The sequence below is a fragment of the Equus asinus genome, chromosome 13 (assembly GCF_041296235.1).
Source record: "Equus asinus isolate D_3611 breed Donkey chromosome 13, EquAss-T2T_v2, whole genome shotgun sequence".
NCBI classification, from domain to species: domain Eukaryota; kingdom Metazoa; phylum Chordata; class Mammalia; order Perissodactyla; family Equidae; genus Equus; species Equus asinus.
In genome coordinates this window covers 59,850,559-59,873,794 of record NC_091802.1, presented here as the reverse complement: position 1 = coordinate 59,873,794, position 23,236 = coordinate 59,850,559, and the positions used below count along the sequence as shown (strand labels likewise).

The 23,236-nt window shown below is 46.3% G+C and overlaps 1 protein-coding gene across 7 annotated transcripts in view; it reads right to left on the bottom strand.

The window, feature by feature from the left end:
- RPTOR (regulatory associated protein of MTOR complex 1) overlaps window positions 1-10,277 on the bottom strand; it is a 397,196-nt gene extending 386,919 nt beyond the window's left edge. For 4 of the 7 annotated variants that reach the window (XM_044746113.2, XM_044746114.2, XM_070483827.1 and 1 more), the window contains exon 1: window positions 9,291-10,277. In XM_044746113.2, the coding sequence (XP_044602048.2) occupies window positions 9,291-9,452 (162 nt within the window). In that variant the 5' untranslated portion in view covers window positions 9,453-10,277. The remainder of the gene's footprint in view (window positions 1-9,290) is intronic. The other 3 variants (XM_044746116.2, XM_070483826.1, XM_044746115.2) reach the window with 2 other exon arrangements.
- Between the last annotated feature and the right edge of the window lie 12,959 nt (window positions 10,278-23,236).

Below are 23,236 nucleotides of genomic sequence, written 5' to 3'. Positions count from 1 at the left end.
TTTCTCTAAGGAATATAAATTCCTCAAGGGCCCCGTCCGTGTCTTATGTCTCCTTATATCCCACAAAATCCCAGGCTCAGTGTCATATACGTTAATGGTACTAAATGCTCATAAGAACCATTATTTCCCCATAAAACATTGAGAAACCGTGAAACTTACTTTTAGATAGCATACACTAATAGATTTGTGCATTTCACTCTAGTAAAGTTTGCCTCAAACAACAATGTAAGTTAAGTATCAACCTCTCAGTAGGTTTACTTCCCCAAGTTCTACGGGTTAGCAATTCAGAAACTCCCCTCCGTGCATTCCAGGCTTGAGAAAATGACTAAAGGAGGACAATGGAGCCAGCTTCTCACTGTTGGGAAGGAAGTGACAAACCCAAAAAGGAGGAAAAAGGAGAATGTGCCCTGTGGCAACCACCAGCACTGAGGAAAGCTCTGTGCATTCATGGTTTTCAATGCACAGCAATAAACAGAGAAATAAATACAGGCAGACACAGACGTCTCCACCCTAGCTCTCCTGCCAAGGGGGCCCACAAACAATGGCACCCCAGCAGCAATAAGCAAACCCAATGCCCAGATTTGGCTTCTAAATTCCATTCTCCACTAAAAGGAACCGGGGATCCTTGGAGAAAAGGCTGAGGCAGGGAAAATACAAGATGAGCCTGGAGCATCAAGTAAAGAAGAGTTAAAACCTGGCACATCAAAGGGCAAAGGTGGCAACTTGAAGAGTCCCTCTACCAAGAAAGAAAATAAATAATGACAGTAATTGATCAAGGGTAACAATATCAGGACGAAACAACATCATACCGTATTCTGACATGATGCTCTGAATAAAGCACATCACTTCAACAGTATTCCCACCCAAAAGGCAGAACCTGAATCTGTGTGTGAGGAAACACAGACACACCCAACTTGAGGACATTCTACAAAACAACTGCCCTGTATTCTTTAAAAATGTCCAGGTCAGCAAATTCATAGAGACAAAAGTAGACTGGAGGTCACCAGGGGCCGCGGGAGGGGGAGTTGGGTAATGGGTACGGAGTTTCAGGTTGGGAAGATGAAAAAGTTCTGGGGACGGATGGCTGCACAACAATGTGAATGGACTGAATGCCACTGAACTGTACACTAAAAAATGGTTAAAATGGTACATTTTATATTACATATATTCTACCACAATACAAAACATGTCAAGGTCAAGAAATTCTAAGAAAGGCTAAGAAACTCCTTTAGATTAAAGGAGGCTACACAGCCAAACCAGTAAATGCAATGAGTGATCCTGGATGAGGAGGAGGGCCAGAAATTGCTAATAAAGGAGCACTTTTGGGACAAATAGTAACATTTTAATGTGCACTGTGGATTAATAATAGTAATATATCAATGACAAACGTCCTGATTTTTACAACTGTCTGTGGTTATGTAAGAGAATGTCCTTGTTCTTAGGAGATACACACATTAAGGCATAAAGGGGCACAGTGTCTCCAACTTGCTCTTCAATAGTTCAGGGAAATAAGTACATATTTACGTTTATAAATAAGAGCAATAAAGCAAATGAGACAAGACATAAACAACCGGTGAATCCCGGTAAAGGATACGTGGGAACTCACCATACTATTCTTACAATTTTTCTGTAAGTGTGAAATTATATCAAAACTAAAAAATACAAAACAGTACTAGTCAAGAACAAAAGGCAGATCTGAGACGCATACTGCTGCAGCCTGGTGAAGGTAAAACTCGCTATCAATGCTTGTGTCCTCTTCCACCTCCGAAGGCACGACATTCTCTGCAGTGGCACCTACTGGTCAAGTTTAAGGTTCAAGAACATTAAAGATTAAATTAATGCAGACTAAAGCATTAACTTATCACACCAAATATTTACGGGAATGGCATTTTCTATATATTTAACTTACAAAAAGACAATGGTGTCCAACGTCCGCCTCACTCAAACAAGTATGGTAGATACCCAAAGTACTTGTGTAACGTCTTCTGAATAAAAGGAGGATGAAGTCAGAAACCTGGAGGACATCCTCTATATATAATCCACATGCTATCTTGTTAAAACTCTAGCTTTAGAATTCTACAAGGTGATAATGAGGAGGAAATGTTCTTATCCATTTCAGGACTCTTCCACAGCACGTTGTTCAAAATGGAACACGGCACATTTTTTAAAGCAGGTTAAAAAAAAATCTACGTAGATGGTCCCTTTGTGGCTCCTGAGCCTCACATGACAAATGCCAACAGAAAGTTCTTTCTCTTCCAGTGCAGAGAGACCATTCTAGCCAACACTCATGCTCGGTTCACACTCTCCGCCCACTCTTTAATCCCCACAAGGACCCAGACTCCACTGATTCCACCCTCAATATCAGCAGAGTCCACGCCCTGTTCTCCACCCCTCCTGCAGTCACCTGGTTTCGGCTCTCGTGGTTTCTCACCTGGATTACAACTCCCCTCTCCAGTGGGTGTTCCCACCTCCATTCTCACTGGCTCCAAACCCTCCACTCCACCCATGGTCAAAAAGATCTTTCACAACACAAATCTCTGTATGACGCTCCCCTGCTTAAATCCTTGAGCCGCTCCCCATCACCGTCCACATTGACAGTCATAAGTTGCTGAGAGTTTAACACTGGGTCAGTGTGACTGATTCATATGTTTCATAAATGCAGTTCAATGCAAATGATTTACTTATTTAATATAAATTCAAGGTTTTCCCGATAATCATCCTTCTCACCTGTAAACACACATATATCAGTGTACTATAATTAGGTGTTGACCTGTCTGTCTGTCCTACTAGAGTCCTAGAGAGCACGGCACACTATAAGTGAACAATAAACCTCTGCTGAACCGAAGTAAAGTTCTGGCTGTAATGGATCAATTTCCTCCACTCACAGGAAACACACTCTAAGTCTGGGGCAACAGGAGGCCCTACTGATGGTTTTATAGCTACACGGAAGGCGGCTGCCTTCACAATCACATAGGCTCTTCCCCAGCACAAGCTCAGAGAATGGAAAGAGCGTAACAGATCCCTGTGAGGTCTGTCACCTAATTTCTGCTCAAGTCACTGCTTGATATTTTTCGCCAACCACCTGGCATCCTCAAGCCCTTCTTCCTAATTTAAGTTTGATGCCCACTTTCTTTTAACTACACTAACAAGTTTCAAACTCTTGATAACAGGACCCCTTTACACTCTTAAAGATTAGTGAAAGACTCCCAAAGAGCTTTTTTATGAGTTACATTTATCAATATTTTCCATATTAGAAGTTAAAACAAAAAAAGTAACATATTTTGTTATTAATTCATTCAAAAACTATAAACTCATTACATATTCAAATAAATATTTCTATGAAAAATAACTAAATTTTCAAAAAATTCTCAGACAAGTGACACTTTTTTACAAATCTCTTTAATGTCTGCCTTAATAGAAGACAGATGGCCTCTCATATTCTGCATTCAATCTGTTGTGATGTGTTGTTTGATTGAAGTAGATGAGGAAAACGTGGCCTCACAAAGACAGATAGTTGGACAGGGTAGAAGTATCAGAAAGTCCAATAATTGAGAATCTTCTTTGATGTGATGGCAAAACTCAGTAAATGGTAGTTTCTTAAAGGTTTGCTGTAATCTATCTGAATAGAATATAAAATGGAATATCTCACCTATCTGAAACCATAACAATGAACTTTTTGTACCCTATTATGTTCAAACTCTGAATGGATCTTTTGCCCATGGATGATTTCGTAATATCACGGATTGGTCATTTGGAAATACTGGTTGACTGAATTACACAGATGTTCCAAACGTGGACATGTTTCATTCTGCGTATCAAAAAAAAAAATCAGAGTCATTAATATCACCATTAGCTCATCAGAAAAGTCTGCGACTACTGGGAAGCTGGGAAGCTCACAGTGGCAGATACAGGTTTTCCAAAATTCTAATCTTCACTGAAAGCTCAAATTTTATCACTGGCAACAAATACTGTGAGTTGTTTTCCTTGAAGTGATAGCTCACTTCGTTCATTTTCGACAAAATGTCTGCCAAATACCCAAGCCTCCGAGTGCCCAGAGCTGGCCTGTCAGCCTCCTTTCTGGTCCAGCTTGTGTTCCATGAAAAGCAGCAGCTCACTCAGACTGCAGCCCACACGTGCTCTTCCTAAGACAACCACGCCCGCAGCAGAGGGTCACTGCGCACAGTCATCGGGCAAGCTATTGCAAAGGCGTGTGCTAAAGAGCTAGCGTTTAGCAAAACTAATGATTCTTACTGCCTTATCAAGGGCATTCTCAAGTGAAACTGGAATTTTTTTACTGCAAGTGCAGGCAATGAAGAAAACACTAACTACGAGCACACTTCGGCGGCACCATCTTGATTTGTGTTCAGGCACCAGCAGTTTTACCCACTGTAGCTTTTGCACCATCAGGGCAGATCTCAATACAGTGGAAAGACCAACGATGGCTTCTATTGTTATACAGACAGCACTGACCTCGTGGACCCCTGAAAGTATCGGGGTAACCCCAGAGACCTTGCACACGCTGTGAGAACAGCCAGGCTGCACCACCAGCGCTGTTCCCTGTCTGGTTTTGTAGCCCCGCCACCACCCGAGTCATCTCCCCATACACTGTTTTAGACTCTATGGCTTCTCAATATGCAGTTTTCAGTCAAGACATTGTGATAGGGGCTGGTCCGGTGGCCGAGTGGTTAAGTTCATGTGCTGCGCTTCAGCGGGCCAGGGGTTCACCGGTTCGGATCCTGGGCACAGACATGGCACCACTCATCAAGCCATGCTGAGGCAGCATCCCACATGCCACAACTAGAAGGACCCACAACTAAAAATACACCACTATGTATCAGGGGGCTTTGGGGAGAAAAAGGAAAAATAAATAAATAAATAAATAAAATCTTTAAAAAGAAAAAAAGACACTGTTATACAGTTTTGTTTGTTTTTAACTAGCCTTTGTTTCTCAAGTTCCACTTCCTCTCATTGTTAGTCATGTAACTTATGGCACCATAGGCAAGCCATTTAATTAAAGCCTCAATTTCCTCATTAATCACATGGAAATAAGGATCTCTAACTTATGGTGCTACAGAGGCTTAAGAGACATAATCCAGGTGGGGGCTTTTGTAAACTATTCATTTTTTCATCAGTACATTTTCACTGAATCCCCACTATGTGCCAAGCACTGTCCTCTGTACTGGTATAAACAAAGTCCTTGCTTTGTGATAAAAAACCTTAGTTCTGGAGGTATGAAAATAAAGAAAAATATCAGAGAGATAAAGAGTGATCATGAGTGACAGGGGAGCTGCTTTAGATGGGGTGACCAGGGAAGGTCTCTCTGAGAAAGTGACCGAGTGGCTAAGTGTGAAGGACAAGAAGGAGCCAGGTGTGCAAAGACCATGGGGAAGAGCACTCCAGGCCTTTCCATCCAAGAAGTAGAAAAGGCAGGCAGGGTCAGACCAAGAAGCTCTGTGAGCTGGGGGAAGGAATTTGCATTCTATTCCAAGCACTCGGGAAGCCAGTGCAGAGGCTCAGTAAGGAAGTAACAGAATCTGATGTACATCTTTAAAAGATCCCTCTGGCCACTAGGTGCAGAATTAATTGTGGGGTAAGAGTGGATGCAGGGAGACCAGTCAGGAAGCAACTGTAGTTGTCCAGACAAAAGATGGCAGCTGCCTGGACTGGGCTTGCAGCGGTGGAGACAAATGAGGTAAGGTAAAGTTGACAGGTTCTACTGATGAACTGGACAAGGCAATGAGGAGAGGAAGAGGAAAGAATTAAGGATAAATTTCAGATTTATATCTTGAACAACTGAGCAGGTGGTGGTGGCTGTGTGTTGTGATGGAGAAAACGCAGGCAATTAGGTATCTGAGACTGGAGCTCCAGGGGCAGGGCAGAACCAAGACTGGGGATTTGAGAGTCACTGACATGTACCTGGCATTTAAAATCACGAGCCTAGATGAAATCAGCCATCAAGGGGCATACATAGAAAAGAGAAAGGGGTCTGAGATCAAGTTCTGGGGCACTCCACACTCAGCCATCAAACAGCAAAGGAGTCTGAAGAGGAGCAATTAGAGGCCTCAGAGGAAGAACTGGAGTTCTGGGAAGACACAGAAGCAAGTGAGGAAAGAGTTTCATGAAGGAGGGAGTGGTCCACTGTGGAATGCTGCGAGAGGTTGAATAAGATAAGGACAGAGAAGTGACCTTTAGATTTAGCAACAAATGATGGCCGTGTTGGGGGTGATTTCAGAGCGGTGGAAGGGAGCCTAACTGGAGCAGACTGCGAGAGGGTGCAAGGTGAGGAATCCAGAGGGAGCAACGCTGGATTGTAAAGTATTACTATTTACCCTTTTTGGGTCCATATATTAGTTTAATGTATCTACTTGGCTTCCTCCATGGCTTATTCAAAGTATAGCTTACAAAGCAAGGCAACTTAGTCTAGAGACTGGTTTGGGAAATGGCTTCATCGTTTTATAGCTACATCTAAACATACGTAGGTATAGCGTGTCTGTAGATGGTTTTCTTTCAAAGAAACAGCTCTCAGACTTCCCTGATTCCATCCCACACATGCAAGGCAAAAGATCCACCTGAGACCAATCATTCCCACATGCCCACTTTCCGGGGGGGGGGGGGGAATGAACTCTGTGATAACTATAAAGTATCGCAATAAAACACAAATGGGGGAGACAAATACTCATCTATTTCAGCCATAGGTCTATGAATGATTCAACATTACAAGACAAAAATGCTACTGATGCATATGCACATCATTCCCTACACACAGACGAATTAACTAAGCCGCAGACTAATTTGATAATAACAGTATTAAATTAACAGTAACTTAGCAATTAAAATGCAAAAAGAGTGGCATTTGAAAACCAGGACTGGTTGAAAAACTGTGGGAATCCCAACTGAGAGTGGGCACATGCTGTAGGTCTCTAAGGATGCCAAATGTTGAGCAGCAGAAAACATTTTGGAGTTGTCAGTAAACTTTAGTAAAGATGGCAATTTTAGGAATCCTTAACAATTCCACCAAACAGGACACCAGTAGGGAACCACTAAAATATACACAAAATAAAAGTACATGGAACTACGCATCAATCGCAGGAAGGAGCAGATTGAGTCTGCATTTAAGGCAGTCAACGGCCCCCCAGGAAAAGCGGTCTGTGTAGGTCCTAGTACAGGACAACTGAGCCCACACATGTTGCTTTACAATGATGCTACTCCATCAGATTGCTGGAGGCCACCTCCAGCACAGGGAGACAGTCTGGCCTGGAGGCCAGTCAGAGTGGCTGCCTGAGTTGCCATAACAGAGCAGAAGTCACACATGGGTAACCCGCTGGCCAGAACCAACCCTACAAATAGGGTTTGTTTGGCCTGCAGTGTTGGACTACTTTGTGTTTTGTAATATCTAAATTAGTGCCAATATTTTAAAATTGAAAGACTTCACATTAAAAAAAAAAAAAGTTTTCTGGCTTCTCAAAGAAAAAGAGAGAGTAAGGGAGCAAGATCTGGCCGATGCCCAGCTGCCCCTTTAGCTGCTTCAGCATGTGCTCTTCAGAGCCCCACTGTTCCCACCCTCCAGAAAATCAGACACAAACCAAACATTGGCTTGGAACCTGTGCCATTATTCTTCTTCTATCTGGCCTGGTTCATTCATTCATGCTACCTTCCAACTCTTAGCATCGTTGGAATTTGCAACCTTCGTCCCAGTCAGGTGTACTGAAAAGGTTCCCCCCAGGGTCTAACCAGGGGAAAGAGACTCCAAAGACTGTTAAGATGCCATGCTCTCAAAAACTTAACTAAAACCGTTAGCTGCTGATTTTCTTCTTCATTAAACAATTTGCAAAGGTCATATACAGCAACTTTCACCCTTAGCTTTTTGCTAAGTAGCAGTCTCAGTAATTACTCAGACTCATGGAACTTTTGTTTCTCCTAATAATCTATGAAGAGCTTAGTAGGGACTGTTGATCACTCACAAATTAACGTTTTAATTAAAAGGTCAAAAATATATCCATTAATCAGTTTTGAACAGTTTGAGCATGGGTTTAGGATAGCAGAGGGAATCACATTTCAAAAGAAAAATAAAAATGCCCTCCAGATAGAATGAAAAGCAATTAGACAACTACTTTAAAATAAATTTCTCTTCATATATGCATAGCAACCACAAAAGCTTTGAACTATACAATTCGTACTAAAAATGTCCATACGACAGACCTTATACAATCTCTTCCAATGATCATCTCTTTTTAAACTATTTTCGGATGAAACAAATTTTCCTAACCTTTTAAAAGTAAGCCAAATCAATAACTGAAGCACTGGTTACTAGTAACTAACTAGAATTACCATAAGGGTAATCTTCTATATGTCCAACAACATACACTAAATAATCTTACATAAACATAGGCCCAGAGCAATCACACTGTACTATAACACCAACCACTCCTCTGATACCACTAAAATGTTAAAAATAAAGGCAGTCTTGAAGGAGAAAATAAATCATAAAAAGACAAATTATAAATGCACAGAGATGAGACAGTCTCCCTCTTTTGGAGACCAGGAAATGGATGGTAGTTGATTAAGGGCAGATTCAACAAAACTGGCTGCTCTCTTTCCCGCTGGCTGTTTGTGAGTCACTGTCCACACTCCCACACCAGGGGGACCCCCTAAAACCTGGACTCAAATTCCAACCCATTTTACTCTCACTCCATTACTGTAGCGAGAAATTGGAGAAATTCTGTCTCCAAGTTACAGCAACATACCACCACATAAAAGGAGGAAAGTCTGGATTCAAGACAAATTGTTTAGAAGACTATGATAAAGTTCATTGTTACTTTAAAATAACTTTGCATTAATTTGTTGCTAGCTGAACATCTGCCAGTAATCTTGTTTCCTAGGGTGCTATATGAGACTTCTGCACTTCACCTAGCCTGGACAAAAAAAGGAAACTAATCACTAAGTAGACTAACCACGTGGGCACAAGTATTACATCCTAAGTTGTCTTTACGTGTTAACAGAAGTCAATACTTGCAATGCTGTATTTTCTAACTTGCTTAACTTTTATTATCTGAATTAGAACTCCATTTGAATGGAATTAACACTATCCAGTGAATAATTACTAACCAAGACAGTCTTTTCCATTTACAACCAAAAACTGGAGTCTGAAACGGTTTGTGCTTTTTAGTTGACTTGCAACATGTGGCTGGGAAAAAATAATCGCCGCTTTCCCAAGGACACTCTCCTGGCTCTGAACTCTCTTCGCCGAAAAAACTACCGAGGTCCAAGGGGCGCAGTTGGAATCCACTTACCCGATCCTTCATCCTCCAGCTCTGAGCTAAGGATTTGGAGCCTTCAATTTTCTCACAGTGCCTCTTTTTCATAAAAGCCAAAGGCAGGTTCCAGTCTGTAAGGTCGGCCTCATCTTCCTCCCGGAGTCCCAGAAGAGGCGACTGCAGCATCTCGGACTCCATCAGGGGGGGAGGGGGTGGGGGAGTCCTTGGCAGCAAGCGCTCGAGAACCTCCAGCCTTAAAAACTAGTGTGTGCTAGAACTGGTGAAATACGAAACAAGAAAACAGGGGAGTAGAAAAAGAAAAGAAAGGAGAGTGTGCGGAGACCCTTACTCAGGGAAAAAGTCTGAGAGCCTTCTCTCTAACTCTGCGCGGGAAGTCGGAGCAGGTGGGAAAAGCCGGTGGGAAATGGGGCAGCCCAAGGAGCTCCGCACGTACGCACGCGCCCCCAGAACCCAAGCCACTGGCTGCTTCTGAGGTTCTACGTCCCCGGAGGGGCTGCGAGCGGAGCTGTCAAAGGCGTACGAGACTTCAGGCCTCACGATGACCCTGCTCTCGGCCTCCAACGCCTCAGCCGATCCGAGGACAGGCAGGCCGCCCGCTCTTGGTGCCGGTTCGCCGACTGCGCTGAAGTCTCCGCCCGAGGGGAGGGGGTTCACAGCACCTCGGGTCTCCTCTAGCCACTCTCAGCCCTGCGGGTCCCGCACTCGCCGGAGCTGCTGCAACCAGAGCCAGGACTGGCCCATCGTGCTCGCCCGCAGCCGGTTCCTCAGCCCCGGGTCCGCGCGGCCTGGCCGGTCCTGGCCTTCGGCCTCCTGACTCTCTCCTACCCGAGAACGAGTCCTGAAAAACGGGCGACACGGAGCGGCGAAAAACACGGGTAATGTGGGCTTATTTGATTTGGGGAGTTTTGCCCTCTGGTTTGAAGCTACAGTGAAACTCCTCTCATCAGCACATCAAGGAGGACGCCATATTGCCAAGCCCCGGCATGCATCGCGATCTATGGCGTGGCTACCAGGCCAAACTTCCTCAGAGCGTTCTGGCCGCGCTTCCCAGGGTGTACAGAAAGAAGTCCCCGCCCCGCCCCGCCCCCCCCCCCGCTGCCATGGTTACCATCATCCAGCTTTTCAGAGTTTCTCGCCGTTCCTTCAATAGATCTGTGATATCAAAGTCAATCCTACAAATGAAATTATGTTCATGTAATTAATTTTGAAAAAATCTTTTTATTATTACAAATGGACCTACATGCTTCTGAAATTAAAGGAATCAAGCCTCTTGTTTCTTTGAAAAGGCAGCAAAAGCTTCAGAAAGAATCATTGATAATATTACAAAAAAAGATAGAGTTGGGTTTTTTGCGCGTAGTGTCCTCCACTGTATCAATCAGATTTTCTTTTTGATTTTTTTCAGGGAACAGCAAGTGAAAGATTAATTTCAATTATTACTCTTTCGTGTTTAATCCACCTTATTTTCTCAGCAGTTTATTCTTATTTTGATGTAGCTTCATGTGTAAACAACTAAATGCTACAGATTCTATGCGTGGAGGCATGCCTCCTGCGTTATTTCTCTATTCAGTAAACAGCTTATTTACAATGTGTGAAGAACTGTGTCCAGTGCAGGAAGGAATATAAAACCGAATGCAGCGTCCATTGCCTGCCTTCAATAAAGGTAGTGTCCAGAGAGACATGCCTGTCACCTTTAGATAAAGGCAAGCAGGTGCAAAGAGGCTCCTCTCCCTCTGTGCATTTAGTGTCAGGCACACCTGCATCTGAATCTCGGCTGTAACACTTTCCATCTCGGTGGCCTTGGTCAATCCCTTAACTAGTTCAGTCTCAAATATAAATCTGGGGTAATAATACCCACCTTGAAGGATGAAATTAACCCATGAAGGTGCCTAGTATATAGCGAGCGCAAATACAGTGCTAGCAGTGATGGTTCTGTAGCCAGAGGGAAACTTAGCAACCCTGTGTGCTTTATTAATCTAAAAAGTCAGGTGGGGCTCTAGAAGATACTATTTCTCACTGTGGTTTCCCAGGGCTTTGACACATGGGGTGGTCCATATCAAAATCCTGATGGTGTTTGTGATCCTTTCAACATCCAAGTGAATAGCACAATCCCAGATCTTTCTCACCTAGCACATAGCGAGCGTTTAATAAAAGTTCTCGGATTAAATCATTATCATTCCAAACATTTATTCAGTTATTACATTCCAGTGGGCCCACTTCTCCCACTAAAACTCGGTACAAATTCATCAAAACACATATGGAGGCTAAAACCTTGCTTTTCCCGGCTCTCTGTCGACAAAATATCCCCACAGTCACCAGCAGAGGCTTTGCAACTGCAGGGTCCTGAGAAGACCCTATTCTCACCTGAAGTCAACAGCGTAACTCCTGCTGCTGCCTTGTCCCCCTGCAGCACACAACAGTGGAGGCCAGGAGCCCTGGGGCTGCAGATGACTCTGCTCCAGGCACTCTGCAGGAAGCCGCAGCTGCAGACAAGCAGCTGCATTAAACCCACTCGTTCCTAACTAGCTCTGCGACCTGGGAAAACCCAGTGAATCTGTGTGAGACTCAGTTTCCTCACCTGTAGAGTGTGTGTCACCTTGGGAGATCCACTCACCTTGTCTGATAGTCTAAGTGAAGGGGGTAAAGGAGCCCATGGAACCCAAACCTGGCAGGTCATCAGAATCACCTGGGAAACTATTTAAATATAAAGATGCCCAGGCCCCACCCCACACCTACTGAACCACAGGGAGTGGGAAGATGGGGATTCAGGATCTATATTTTTTAATCAGGTAATCTTGATGACAGCTTAAAGTCAGCCGGATTTGGGAATATTGGACAATAGTCTCTCTAGGGATATTAGACAATATTCTCCTGCAATGATTCCGTTCCATCCACATGGTGAGCCCTAGATAAATATTTGTACCTAATAAATGAATACTATAAAGCAATTATGCAATCTTCCATCTAATAAATCAGAACAAGACTCACCCTCCCCCCCAAACTACAGAACAAAACACACCCTCTAGGGGCTGGCCTGGTGGCATAGTGGTTGAGTTCGCGCACTCGGCTTTAGTGGCCCAGGGTTCTCAGGTTTGGATCCCGGGCACGAATCTACATACTGCTCATCAAGCTTTGCTATGGAGGCGTCCCACATACAAAATAGAGGAAGATTGGCAACCAATGTTAGCTCAGGGTGAATCTTCCTCACCAAAAAAACCCCACAAAAAACAAAACACCATCTTCTCTTTTACAAATGTAACCCCAGAACCAAGAGGCCATTTGGGATCCACATCCTGAGCTGAGGGTCGGGATACACACATTCCAGTCCCCAGCCCACCACCAATTCCTGCCGACATGGGCAAAGCCTCTGCCCTTCTCTGTCTTTGTCTTCACATCTGTGACATGAGGAACTTGAATAAGATGAATCTCTCAGGACACTTTGGGTTCAAAATTCTGTGATTCATGTAAAAACCAGAACGGGGCTGGAAACAGCCTACCTCCCAAGTTGAAGGTTCAAGATTGGGCTTGAATCGTTTCATAGCATCTTGACATTTAAAAGAAGCCTCATTCTAGTGTGTCCTGGATGACTCTAGTCAAGTCCCAGATAGGCATTTGGAAGTGTGGCTCCGGGTTTCCGGAAGGCAGTGAGCATCTATGACTAATGATGGGCTGGAAATTCAAGGGCTGATATTTCTCACCTGGGTGACTTCATTACCACGCCATGTGATCTGCTGGCCACTTGGGCCTGCAGTTCTGATTTCCACTGTCTCCAATTCTTCACGAACAAGGACATCTCCTGCTTTCCACAATACCTCTAAATAAGATAATTCAATCTTGAAAACAAGTTTTATGAATCTCAAAAAATGCACAAAACCTGGTCTGATTTTCAAACTATGAAAATAGGGTGTGGGGGGGGCGGTTGATGACCCCCGCTGGTGGTGAACACCAGGCTAGAGATGTAGAACCAACCTTTGACCTGCTGGTACAGGGCGAGGTCGGGTGGGGGGGGGGGTGGAGACTGCTTCCTGAAACGGGAAGGCAGACCAGGTGGCCCCTTCTAGCCCTAAAACTCAGGCTATTTGGCAAAGATACAGCAAAGTGAGCAGAGAAAAAATATAAAAGCCTAAGTAACTTGGACAAATACAACAGGAGTCAGGGGTAAATATAGGAGGAAAAAATGGAGCAGGGAGAGGGTCTGGATCAGTGCCTTGGGGACAGGGCATTTGCCCAGCAAGAACTAAGGAGGCTGGATTTTCACAGCTTCCAACCTCGGCTGTTGGCCCACCCGCAACTGACCCAATCTTCGTTCAAAACACAAGACCATCACAGCCGAGGCATTCCATTTGCAGGCAGGACTGGCTGTGTTCCATCCTCCAATCTTGCAGTTTCTCCGCTAAATCAATCAAGGGCACTGAATGTGTTTTGTCATCAAGAATCAGGAGCGAGACTGGAGGTCAAGCAACTTGAGAAAGCCGGGTGCTTCACAGAGCTATTGTTTTCCACACAGGGAGACTGGCCAGCTCCGTCCTTTCCAGAGAAATCTGTGCTTAGCTTAAAAGAAACCAAAATAGATATAAAGTACTTTGCTTTTGTCTGAGCATCATTACTTCTGTTTTTAGCAAATTCCAAGCCACCTCCCTCTGCAGGTCAGATGTTTTGTTGACAGCAAAGCGAGAAGAGGAAAGAAAGCGCAATGACGGGGCCTCAGCATCCCCCACGGAAATGCAAGGCTGCAAGAAGCTAGCAAGTCTGTCTCCCTCTCCACCCATTTCATCCGTCTGAAAATATGGGGTTATTTGTGTATGTGATTTCCACCCCTACGGTGTACCTTTCTATTTTGCTTATAATTTTTTTTATACTGAGCATGTATGGTTTTGATAAGCAGAAACGAACAAAAATGTTACTCCATTTTAAAGAGGGGGTGACCCCTGAGTAGCATGGGACTGTGGTAAAAAGCATCTCTTATTCAGGAAACTTCACCCGCTATCCACAGTTCTTTCAGAATTGAGAACTTTGCGTAGCCTCAGCCTTAAAGAGCCAGCTGCAAGGCCGAGCCCAGCAGGAAATGCACAAAAGCAAGAGAACAGAGTGGAGTCTTCGCGGAAACGTGCCGGCACGCACAGCCCTCTCCTTCCCGCTTGGGGGCTGTTTTGTGTAGGGCAGTGAAGAGCCCACTGGGGAGCCCAGGATCTGGAGCAAGGTGGGGAGTTATGGAGCTGAAGCAAACATGCTCCAGGCCCAGTTCCCACTGGCCTGGCTTGCAGCACAGGCTCTCTGAGCGGTCAGTCTGGACGGCCTGGTGCACCCAGCTCCGAGCCTTCACGGGACCAGACACCGCGGTCCACGGCCCGTGGGAATTCTCTATGGAGAAGAGACGCAGGCCAGTCTTTCCTAGGTCACGAGTTCCATTAGAGTGAGGACTCTCCTCCCTCCCCCGGGACCCTAGAGGTACAATCACCAATGCGGTCCACGCCCAGTGCAGACAGAGCATTTAAAAAGAAAGAAAATAAAAATAAAATGAAAGCTGTTACAATCGAGACTATATTGAGAAAATTTGTTATCCAATAAAAAATACACAAACTGAATTTTGTAATCTTTTATTTTAGTAGTGTTGCCTACAATAAGAGTCTACCTTTATGAAAATACAAATAATATAACCAACTGTCTCGTTTTAAACTCCTCATTTGTTATTTTTTGTAATATTCACATCTCATCAATGATTCTCAGGTTCTCGGTGAACAGGAGGTCCTGGGGGAGCCCCGGCTAACCCAGCTGTTGCCTCTGCCTTTAATAAGGGGGATTAGAGTCTGTGCCTGTAACTAAAATAGTATAATCTGGGGAGTGAGTGTTTGCTGGGAGCCGAGCCCTTTTCATGAGAATTAACTCATTTAATCCCCCTAATAACTCATTTAAGACTCCTGTTTTAGATCCATTTTACTAGGAAGGAAATTGAGACAGAACGATTAAGTAGCTTTCTCAAGATGTCTCTGCTGGCTCGGGGAGAGACCGACCAGCACAGCCTAAGGCAAGGACCCGGGAGCCCGCAAGCAGCTCCTCGTGCCCCCCCAGAAGTCACACAGACCTAGGTTCCAATCCCTGCTCTGGCGTTTTCGTGTCCTGGGACCTGGGAGAGGTGCTAATTGCACGTGCAGAATAGGGAAAGTGGTAGCTTCTAATTCATAGAGGTGTTGTAAGTATTCAGTGAGCTAATGCCAGGTGCATGTAAGCACTCAGTAAAGGCTATTATTATTAACAGACTTCTATAAGAAATAAATTCCATCTGGGTCAATTAAAAAGGCTTCATGGAAAACACAGCGTGTGTGTCTCAGCCTCAAAAGTGGATTTCCTCTTTTTTGAATAATTCTAATTGTTTTTCAAAGTCTTACATGTGGGGTGGGAGAGAGATATAAGAGCGGGATGTCTCGTTTTTCACATGAGATTTCAGTGGATAAGGCAGTAAACTGATTTTTTAAAAGTGAAGAAAGAGATTGTAAACATGCCATGTAGAAATGCCGAGGTGAATATGAGAAGAAACAGCCAAACACATGGACCAGCTGCTCAGGGCAGGGGCGAGGTGGGGGGGGGGTGACATGGGAGGGGGCAAGGGACCACCACCCTCTCTGCTTTACAATCCCATTATTTGACATTTTCAACAGTATCACATAGTACTTTGACAATTTTTCTTAAATTTAAAAGATAAAAAGTAATAAATACTTGCTGGAGGAAATTGGAAAATGTCAAAAAGATAAAAGAATTAAAATGACCCCTCAGCCCACAGTCCAGAGTAACCACTGCTCCCATTTTGTATATTTCCTTTCTGCCTTTTCTTTCTGGCATTTATATATTTAAAGTTCTATTTGCTTTTTACATTAAAAAAATAGCACTATTCTGAAACATTATTTTGAAAATAAGGAAAAGAACAAAAAAACACTTTTAATTCCATTGCCCAGACATCACTACTATTACTATTTCTTTGAATAGCTTTCAAGTATATATTATAAATATGTATTATAAATAGACATGATTATTTGTATACCTTTTGCAAAAAAAGAATCATTCAATCTTAAACACTATTTAACAAAATATTTCTATTTTTTTGTGTGCGTAAGGAAAATTGTCCCTGAGCTAACATCTGTGCCAATCTTCCTCTATTTTGTATGTGGGATGCCACCACAACATGTCTTGATGAGCAGTGTGTAGGTCCACGCCCAGGACCCAAACCTGCAAACCCCGGGCTGCCAAAGCAGAGCCCTTGAACTCAACCACTGTGCCACTCGGCTGGCCCCCAAAATGTTTCATTTGGTGACTTGTCTTTTCACTAATAGTGGCAGCATTTTCTCGTGTCCTCACTTCCCAGCGTTCTCCAAATCAATACCGTCAGAGGTTGCCTGTATCCCTAGTGCAGAATGCTAGTGAGGGTGCAGCCTGGGCTTCAGCCCCTTGATGCCCCTGGTGATTCTGATGTACAGCAAAATTTGGGAACCTCAGCTCTGAAGTCAGTCTGCTGGTTTGAATCCTGGTTCCACCACTTACTAGCTGTGTAACCTTGGGCAAAGTACTCAATCTGTCTGTGCCTCAGCTTCCTTACCTGTAAAATGGGAACAATAGGCATGTTGTGAGTATTGAGTTACTATGTGTGAAGTGCTTATAGGGGATGGCAGCTGGGCAGCAGTCTGGAATCCCAGGTGCCCCCCAGCACCAGGGAAGTGGGACCCACAGCTTTGAGGCCTGTGTTCTTAACCACACGTTAATCGCACACAGGGAGCTTGTTTCCCGCCTGCCAGACCACGTGGAGGCGGTGACATGGTTTCCTGAAAAGCAAGCTTCATGGAGTCTTGGAGAAATGTGCTATTGCAGTGACTCATCCAGGCTGTGCAGTCTGCACTTAGCTGTGGGTGAGGCTGGGTCCAAAGCTGGAGCAAGCTGCTCAGAGAGGGCTCATGGTGGGCTAGGTTAGGTCTCCCCAGGTGACTGTGTCCCCTAGGGCAGTCCCAGTTTCCACCTTCTGTGTTGACATAATTATTAACAGTGCCCTCTTACATTCCCAAAAACGTCCCGGTTTGGATGATAAACTACAGACACCCGCCTTTCACCCACTCTCCTGAGACCTATGCTTTTTGTCTGTTGCATACATCATTGTTCCAGTCAAATGTCTGTTTGTCCTAATGTCCCTTTTCCCAGCTAGAGAGAAGCACCATGAAGACAGTGACTGTGTCTTCTCATTCTGCCCCTGCAGAGAGCACAGAGCCTGATAGAGCAGTGGGCACACAGGCGGTATTTGTGGAATGACTCAGACAAGCAAGACCCCAAAGCGCCCCTGCCAGAAGCAGAAGCACCGCAGGGCACAGCCTGGACAGCTCAGGTTGCTCTGCTCAGGGCGGCTCAGGGCACAGGCACACTGACCTGCATGGTAGGGCCACAGCAGTCACCACCGACCCTTTCCGGGGAGTGAGCAGTGGGGGAGGGGCAGACCTGGGGAACACCTGAGAACCCCACTCCCACCCCAAGAATGGCTGCCCAGAGACTTAAAGGACCAAGACTGCGGGCCATGCTGACCTGAATATGAAAAGTGCACCCCCAAGCAAGTAGAACAGGACGTGGGAGCATCCTTGCCCATGAATCTTTGCTTTTCTCTATCTCTGATTATTTCCTTGTGTTTGTCAAGCTAATTTCAGTGCGGGCAGCCTCCAACCTCAATAGAAGGTCATTGCTTACCCACACAACAGTGCCATACAGGTGTGTGGGGTGACCTCGGGGGCACATATCCTTTTCATCTTGTGGGTCCCACTACCCCAGGGCCCCGGGGTCCTCTACTAGATGTCTGCTCCAGCCAGAGGCAGTGGCGGGAGGGGACCTGAGGTTCCATGTCATGTGTTTCTTATGGGTTGAGTTGTGTCCCTGAGACACTCTCACAGCACTTCCAAAATGATCATTCCAATGTGCGTACAAACCAGCAGCTCACGCAAGTACAGGCACTATTCCACCTTCCCCAAACCGAGTAGCAGGATTCTGGTTTTCTTCCTTAGTTTTATTATCTTGATTTTTGCAAATTTGATAAGTGAACAATGGTATCTCATTTTTGTTTTGACAGACACTCAGGAAAGACGCAGAAAGTGTGAAAGTGCTCAGGACTCTGTTTATCCGTTAGAACTGAAGGATGGCACAGTCAGGACTGAGGGCTGGGGCAGAGCCCTGGGCCTTGGTGCAGGCGCAGGAACTGGATGCGTTTGCTGGGCAGTGAGCGGCGGTCACAGGACGCAGCCCAAGCAAGGATTTAGGAACGTTTAACTGGCAGTAATAGATGTTGAGTTCATAGTTCTCTTCCTGCAGAAGGCAAATATCAGAAGGCAGAGAGGACAAAAATTTCCATTTATCCATCTGAAGTTAATGTTTCCAGCAAGGAGGCCTGGCTGGCTTTCTGCAGACAGCCCGGCTGCCATGGTTGGAGAGTCTCGTCTGGTTTGCTTGTCGCCGTGGCAGGTTCCATCTGATGGTTGCAGCGGATGAACGTGGCCGCAGACGCTCGGAGTGAGCCATCCACAGAGCAGCTCCGCGAGGCTGCCGGTGCCACCACACGTCAGAACACTCTGTGCTTGGTCCAGAATAATGCCTCCCCCCGTGAATTATTCATAACAGCCACCTTATGATATGTGATCACATTCCAGGCAGAACGTCAGCCAGGGAAAAATCTGTAAATGTAATTTGTATTCTCGATTTTTGTCATAGTTTTGGTCATTATTTTTCCCTCATAACTCTCCATCTTCCTCCCATATTTTCCCTTCTCGAGTTTTTAATCAGAGGGATATGTCAAGAGTGAGTCTGAAAGTCTTCACCTTCCTTGGCAATGTGCTCTCGCTTGTGGCAGCCAACGTTGGCAGAGAGTGCAGCCCCGAATCTCTGAGTTTATGTTTGTGATATGTATTTTTATTACCTTTGAGTGAAAGTGATTGCTCTGGTTATCTCCTTCTTGAACATATGTTTTCCTTTCACTTATTTTGAGTGTGGTTTGAATTTTTATCCATCTTTCAATCCGTACTCCCAAAAGAGGTGGGAGGGGCCTCTGGGATGCACGGGGGGAAGCTGCTTCTCACCTTCAGCACGCTGTCACTTTCACAGCGTCCCCAAAGGGACCATCTCCCTTCTCGTCTCCTGTGGGATGGGTAAAGAATTCCCTCCACCACCCACTCCCAACTGAGCCCGAGAACCCTAGCCGTCGTCGGAGCAGGGTGGGTGACAGAATGAAATTGAAGTGGGGAAAAAAAAAGCATGAAACTGTCAAGCTGATTTCCATTGAATGAAAGCTTTCCAATGAGAGATTCGAGGAGGGCTCTAGGTAGACTTAGAGACTCATTTCTGGAATCAGAGGCTGCATCACTGGCCTAAATCGTCCAAGGCTGACGACAGAATCAAGGTTAGAGCTCTGCGTATCTTGGTTCCAAGTCCACTTCTCAGAGCATCTACTGTGACTCCCGCTTCCCTCAGCCTTTCAACACAGACACGACCACCACACAATTTCCCCCAAGCGCTCGGTTAGTTCTCAAAAGAAATGAGATCCAGCGAGAAGGCTGAATTCCATGTGAGCCATCTTACCCTCCAAAGAGACGAAAGGACACTACAACCATTCACTTGAGCCTGCCACTCTCCAGTCTGTGAGCCTGTGCAAGAGCATTGTGCGCGACCTGCAGCAGGGCCTCTGGGGTGGGACAGAGCCAGATTCCAGCAAAGCTCTGCCACTCACAAGCTCTGAGCTTCTGTTGGGCAAATTACCTAACCTCTCTGAGCCTCAGTTTTCTCATCTGTGGAAGGGGAAAAAGATGAGATTACCCACGGCACCAAGTCGTGAGGATGCAATGAGATGGGGCTTAGAAGGAACTTTGCAAAGTGATTCTTTTAAAGCTTAAATCAGATTAGGGACCACAGAGGGCTCAAAATCCTCCAACAGCCCCGTCTCACTCAGGATCAATCCAGAGTCCTTACCATCACCCCCAAAGCTTTATAGGATCTGACCCTGTTACGTCCCTGACAGCATGTCCTTCACAGTCCCCTGCCAAGCTGCAACCACAATGACCTCTCCACTCCTCCTGGGACACCCCAAGACAAACTCATTCTCTCCTCCAGGCCTTGCATTTGCTGTTCCCACTGCCTGGATCCCCGCATCCTTCATGTTCTCACTTCCTCCAGGACCCTGCTGACGTCAGCACTCAGAGACGCCTTCCCTGACCATCTGTCCACTTCTGTCCCTTTGTCCTGCTTTCTCCCTCTCTGTTGCCCTCGCCACCACCTGGCACCTTTCACATTTATCGTTTATTTGACCATTGCCTGTAGCCGCTTCTGGAAGGTAAGCCCAGGGAGGGCAGGAATTTTGGTCTGTCTTGCTTGGCTTCCAGCCCTGGTGTCTGTCATGGAGTAGGCTCTCAGTAAGTATCTGCTGGATGAATGACCGACGGCGAATGGATCAGCCAGCACGCTGAAGATGATCCCCACACAATGAAGAAGATTCTGAGCAGGCCAGCCCTAGGGGTCTGGCAGCCAGCACAACGGTGCTACACTCATCCCTTGCATTTCCCTGAGCACCTGCTGTGGGGACCCAGCGGTCAACCAGTCGCACACAGCCTCTGTGCAGAGTGGACAGGGGTCAGCGGTACACTGCGAGGGGGGCCACAGCACATGTCTGTGGAGGCCCAGGATGGTGCCTCACCAAATTGGGGGTCTGCCTGGGAGGGGAAGGAGAGGGATGCCACCGGAGGGGGAGTGGGCCTGAGTAGGTGGAGAGAGAGGTCTCCTAAGGGCAGGGGGAAGTGATGGAAGGACCCTAAGCAGGGAAGGGAAGCCCCACTGAGCCAACCGGAGTTTCCCAGTCACTTCTGTGGCCCCAGTGTGGCCATTAAAGAGGGCAGCCGGGAGGAAGGGAGACTATCAGGCTTGGCTCCAATAACTAGTGGAGGAGGGACTCCTCCAATTTTGTCTCCCCTGTCCCCAAATCAAAATATTCTTACCGTCCACAGTTAACGGCAACAGTTTGGGAGTCCCTTGAGGTAATCCAGGTAAACTAGGAAGGTGGCCCAAGCCTGGGCGTGGGGGTGGAGGAGTGGGGAGTGGGTGGGGTCTGGAGCTATTTGGGGGCTGAGATGGGGGCCCAGTGGTTGATTGGCTGGGGGTGGGGGAGGACTCAGAGCACACTCCCACATTTCTGGCTCAAGTAGTCTGGGCCCAGGGCACACAGGCCAGGAGCCTCGCAGCTGCAAGACGTTCCCACCCCTGGTCTCTGCTCTGCAGCCACACAGCGAGCTGCTATTTGAAACCAAGGAAGTTGGGAAGAGTTTAATTTGGGAATACAGAGGAGATGATGACGATGGGAGCCTGGGTCTTGCTCCTAGCTGTTTGGAGCAGAGCTAAGTCCAGAAAGCCAGACTGGGGAGGGTACCAGCTGGAGAAGCTGGGACCGCAAGGACTTTGGCGATTCTGGCATGAGCAGGGCCACTTGGGGCCAGATGCCGCAGTGTGGCATGGCCTTGAGGGATCTTTCTCTGAGAAGGCAACTTGCCTGTGTCCAGGAGGCACACGGGCACAGGCACTGGCTCTCCCTCGAGGGTCCCTGAGAGCAGAGATTGTCCCTTTGAGGGTCTTCAGGGCAGGACATCAGGGAGGGACAGCGATTCTCCAGTGACCACCTGGATTGTGTGCTCATGTGAGGCTCCTTGGGGATGTGGGGCTACCCCAGTGTAATCCGGAACGGGGCCTGGAGGTCCTGTGGGTACCAGTGGGTCAGGAGGAGACGCTTTGGGCAACTGTTGTTCTGGAAGTGGTAACATTTGGTGACACGTGTGAAATGGCTGCGTTTACCCCTGCGCAGTCATAGCTACTCATACACGCCAGCGCCATCATGTCACACACAACCACTCACGCCAGGGTTTCTCAGCCTCCGTATACTGACGTTTTGGGCAAATGATTATCTTTTGGTTTTATTTAGCATTTTAGCATTCTTTAAAAATTGTGGTAGATATACATAACAAAACACTATTTTAACCATGTTTAAGTGTGCAGTTCAGTGGCATTAGGTACAGTCACATTGCTGTGCAACCATCACCCCCATCCACCTCCAGAACTCTTCATCTTCCCAAACTGAAGCTCTGTCCCCAGTGTAAACACTAACTCCCCCCACTGCTCCTCCCACAGCCCCTGGCAGCCTCCATCCCGCTTTCCGGCTCTATGAATCTGACTCCCCTAGCTATCTCATGTAAGTGGAATCATGCAGTGTTTGTCCTTCTGGCTGATTTCACTTAGCATAATGGCTTCATGGTTCATCCGTGTCTTGGCGTGTGTCTGACTTTCCTTCCATTTTCAAGCTGAATAGTATTCGGGGTAAATGCTTCTCTGTTGTGGGGCTCTCCTGCCATGCACAACGTTCAGCAGCATCCTCGGCCTCTACCCACTAGATGTTAAAAGCACTTCCTCCCTCCCAATGGTGACAACCAAAAATGGCTCCAGACTTTGCCAAATGTCGTCTGAGGAGCACTCTCCCCGGCTGAGAGCCACTGCTCTGCGCACACTCATCTCTGAAGATCTGAGTCTCCCCTGCGTGCACCTGAGCACGCAAAGAGCAGCCGCGCCTCCGCAAAGGGGCGAGGCAGCTCAGGAATGTGTCTCCAGCACCCGGCTGCAGCTTAGCTCCCAAATCCCGTCAGAAAGTCCCAGCCACACACGCTTCGTGTCAGGATCGCTTAATAGTGTTAGGGCAGATTTTAACAACAGCCCTTTTTAATAAAAAAAAAAAAAGTCTCTCTTCTTATCTCCACATTTAGCATATGGCAAGCCTTGTGCTGGCTGCACTGCCTCCTGCAGACTGAGGGCTGGCCTCTTGTTTTCTACCCTCCGTCTGGGGAGACATAAATCCTACTTAGAGTCAACCTCAGGAGACACGTGAAGCACGGAAGAGTCAAAGATAAGCAGGCCTGCTTTGCCCT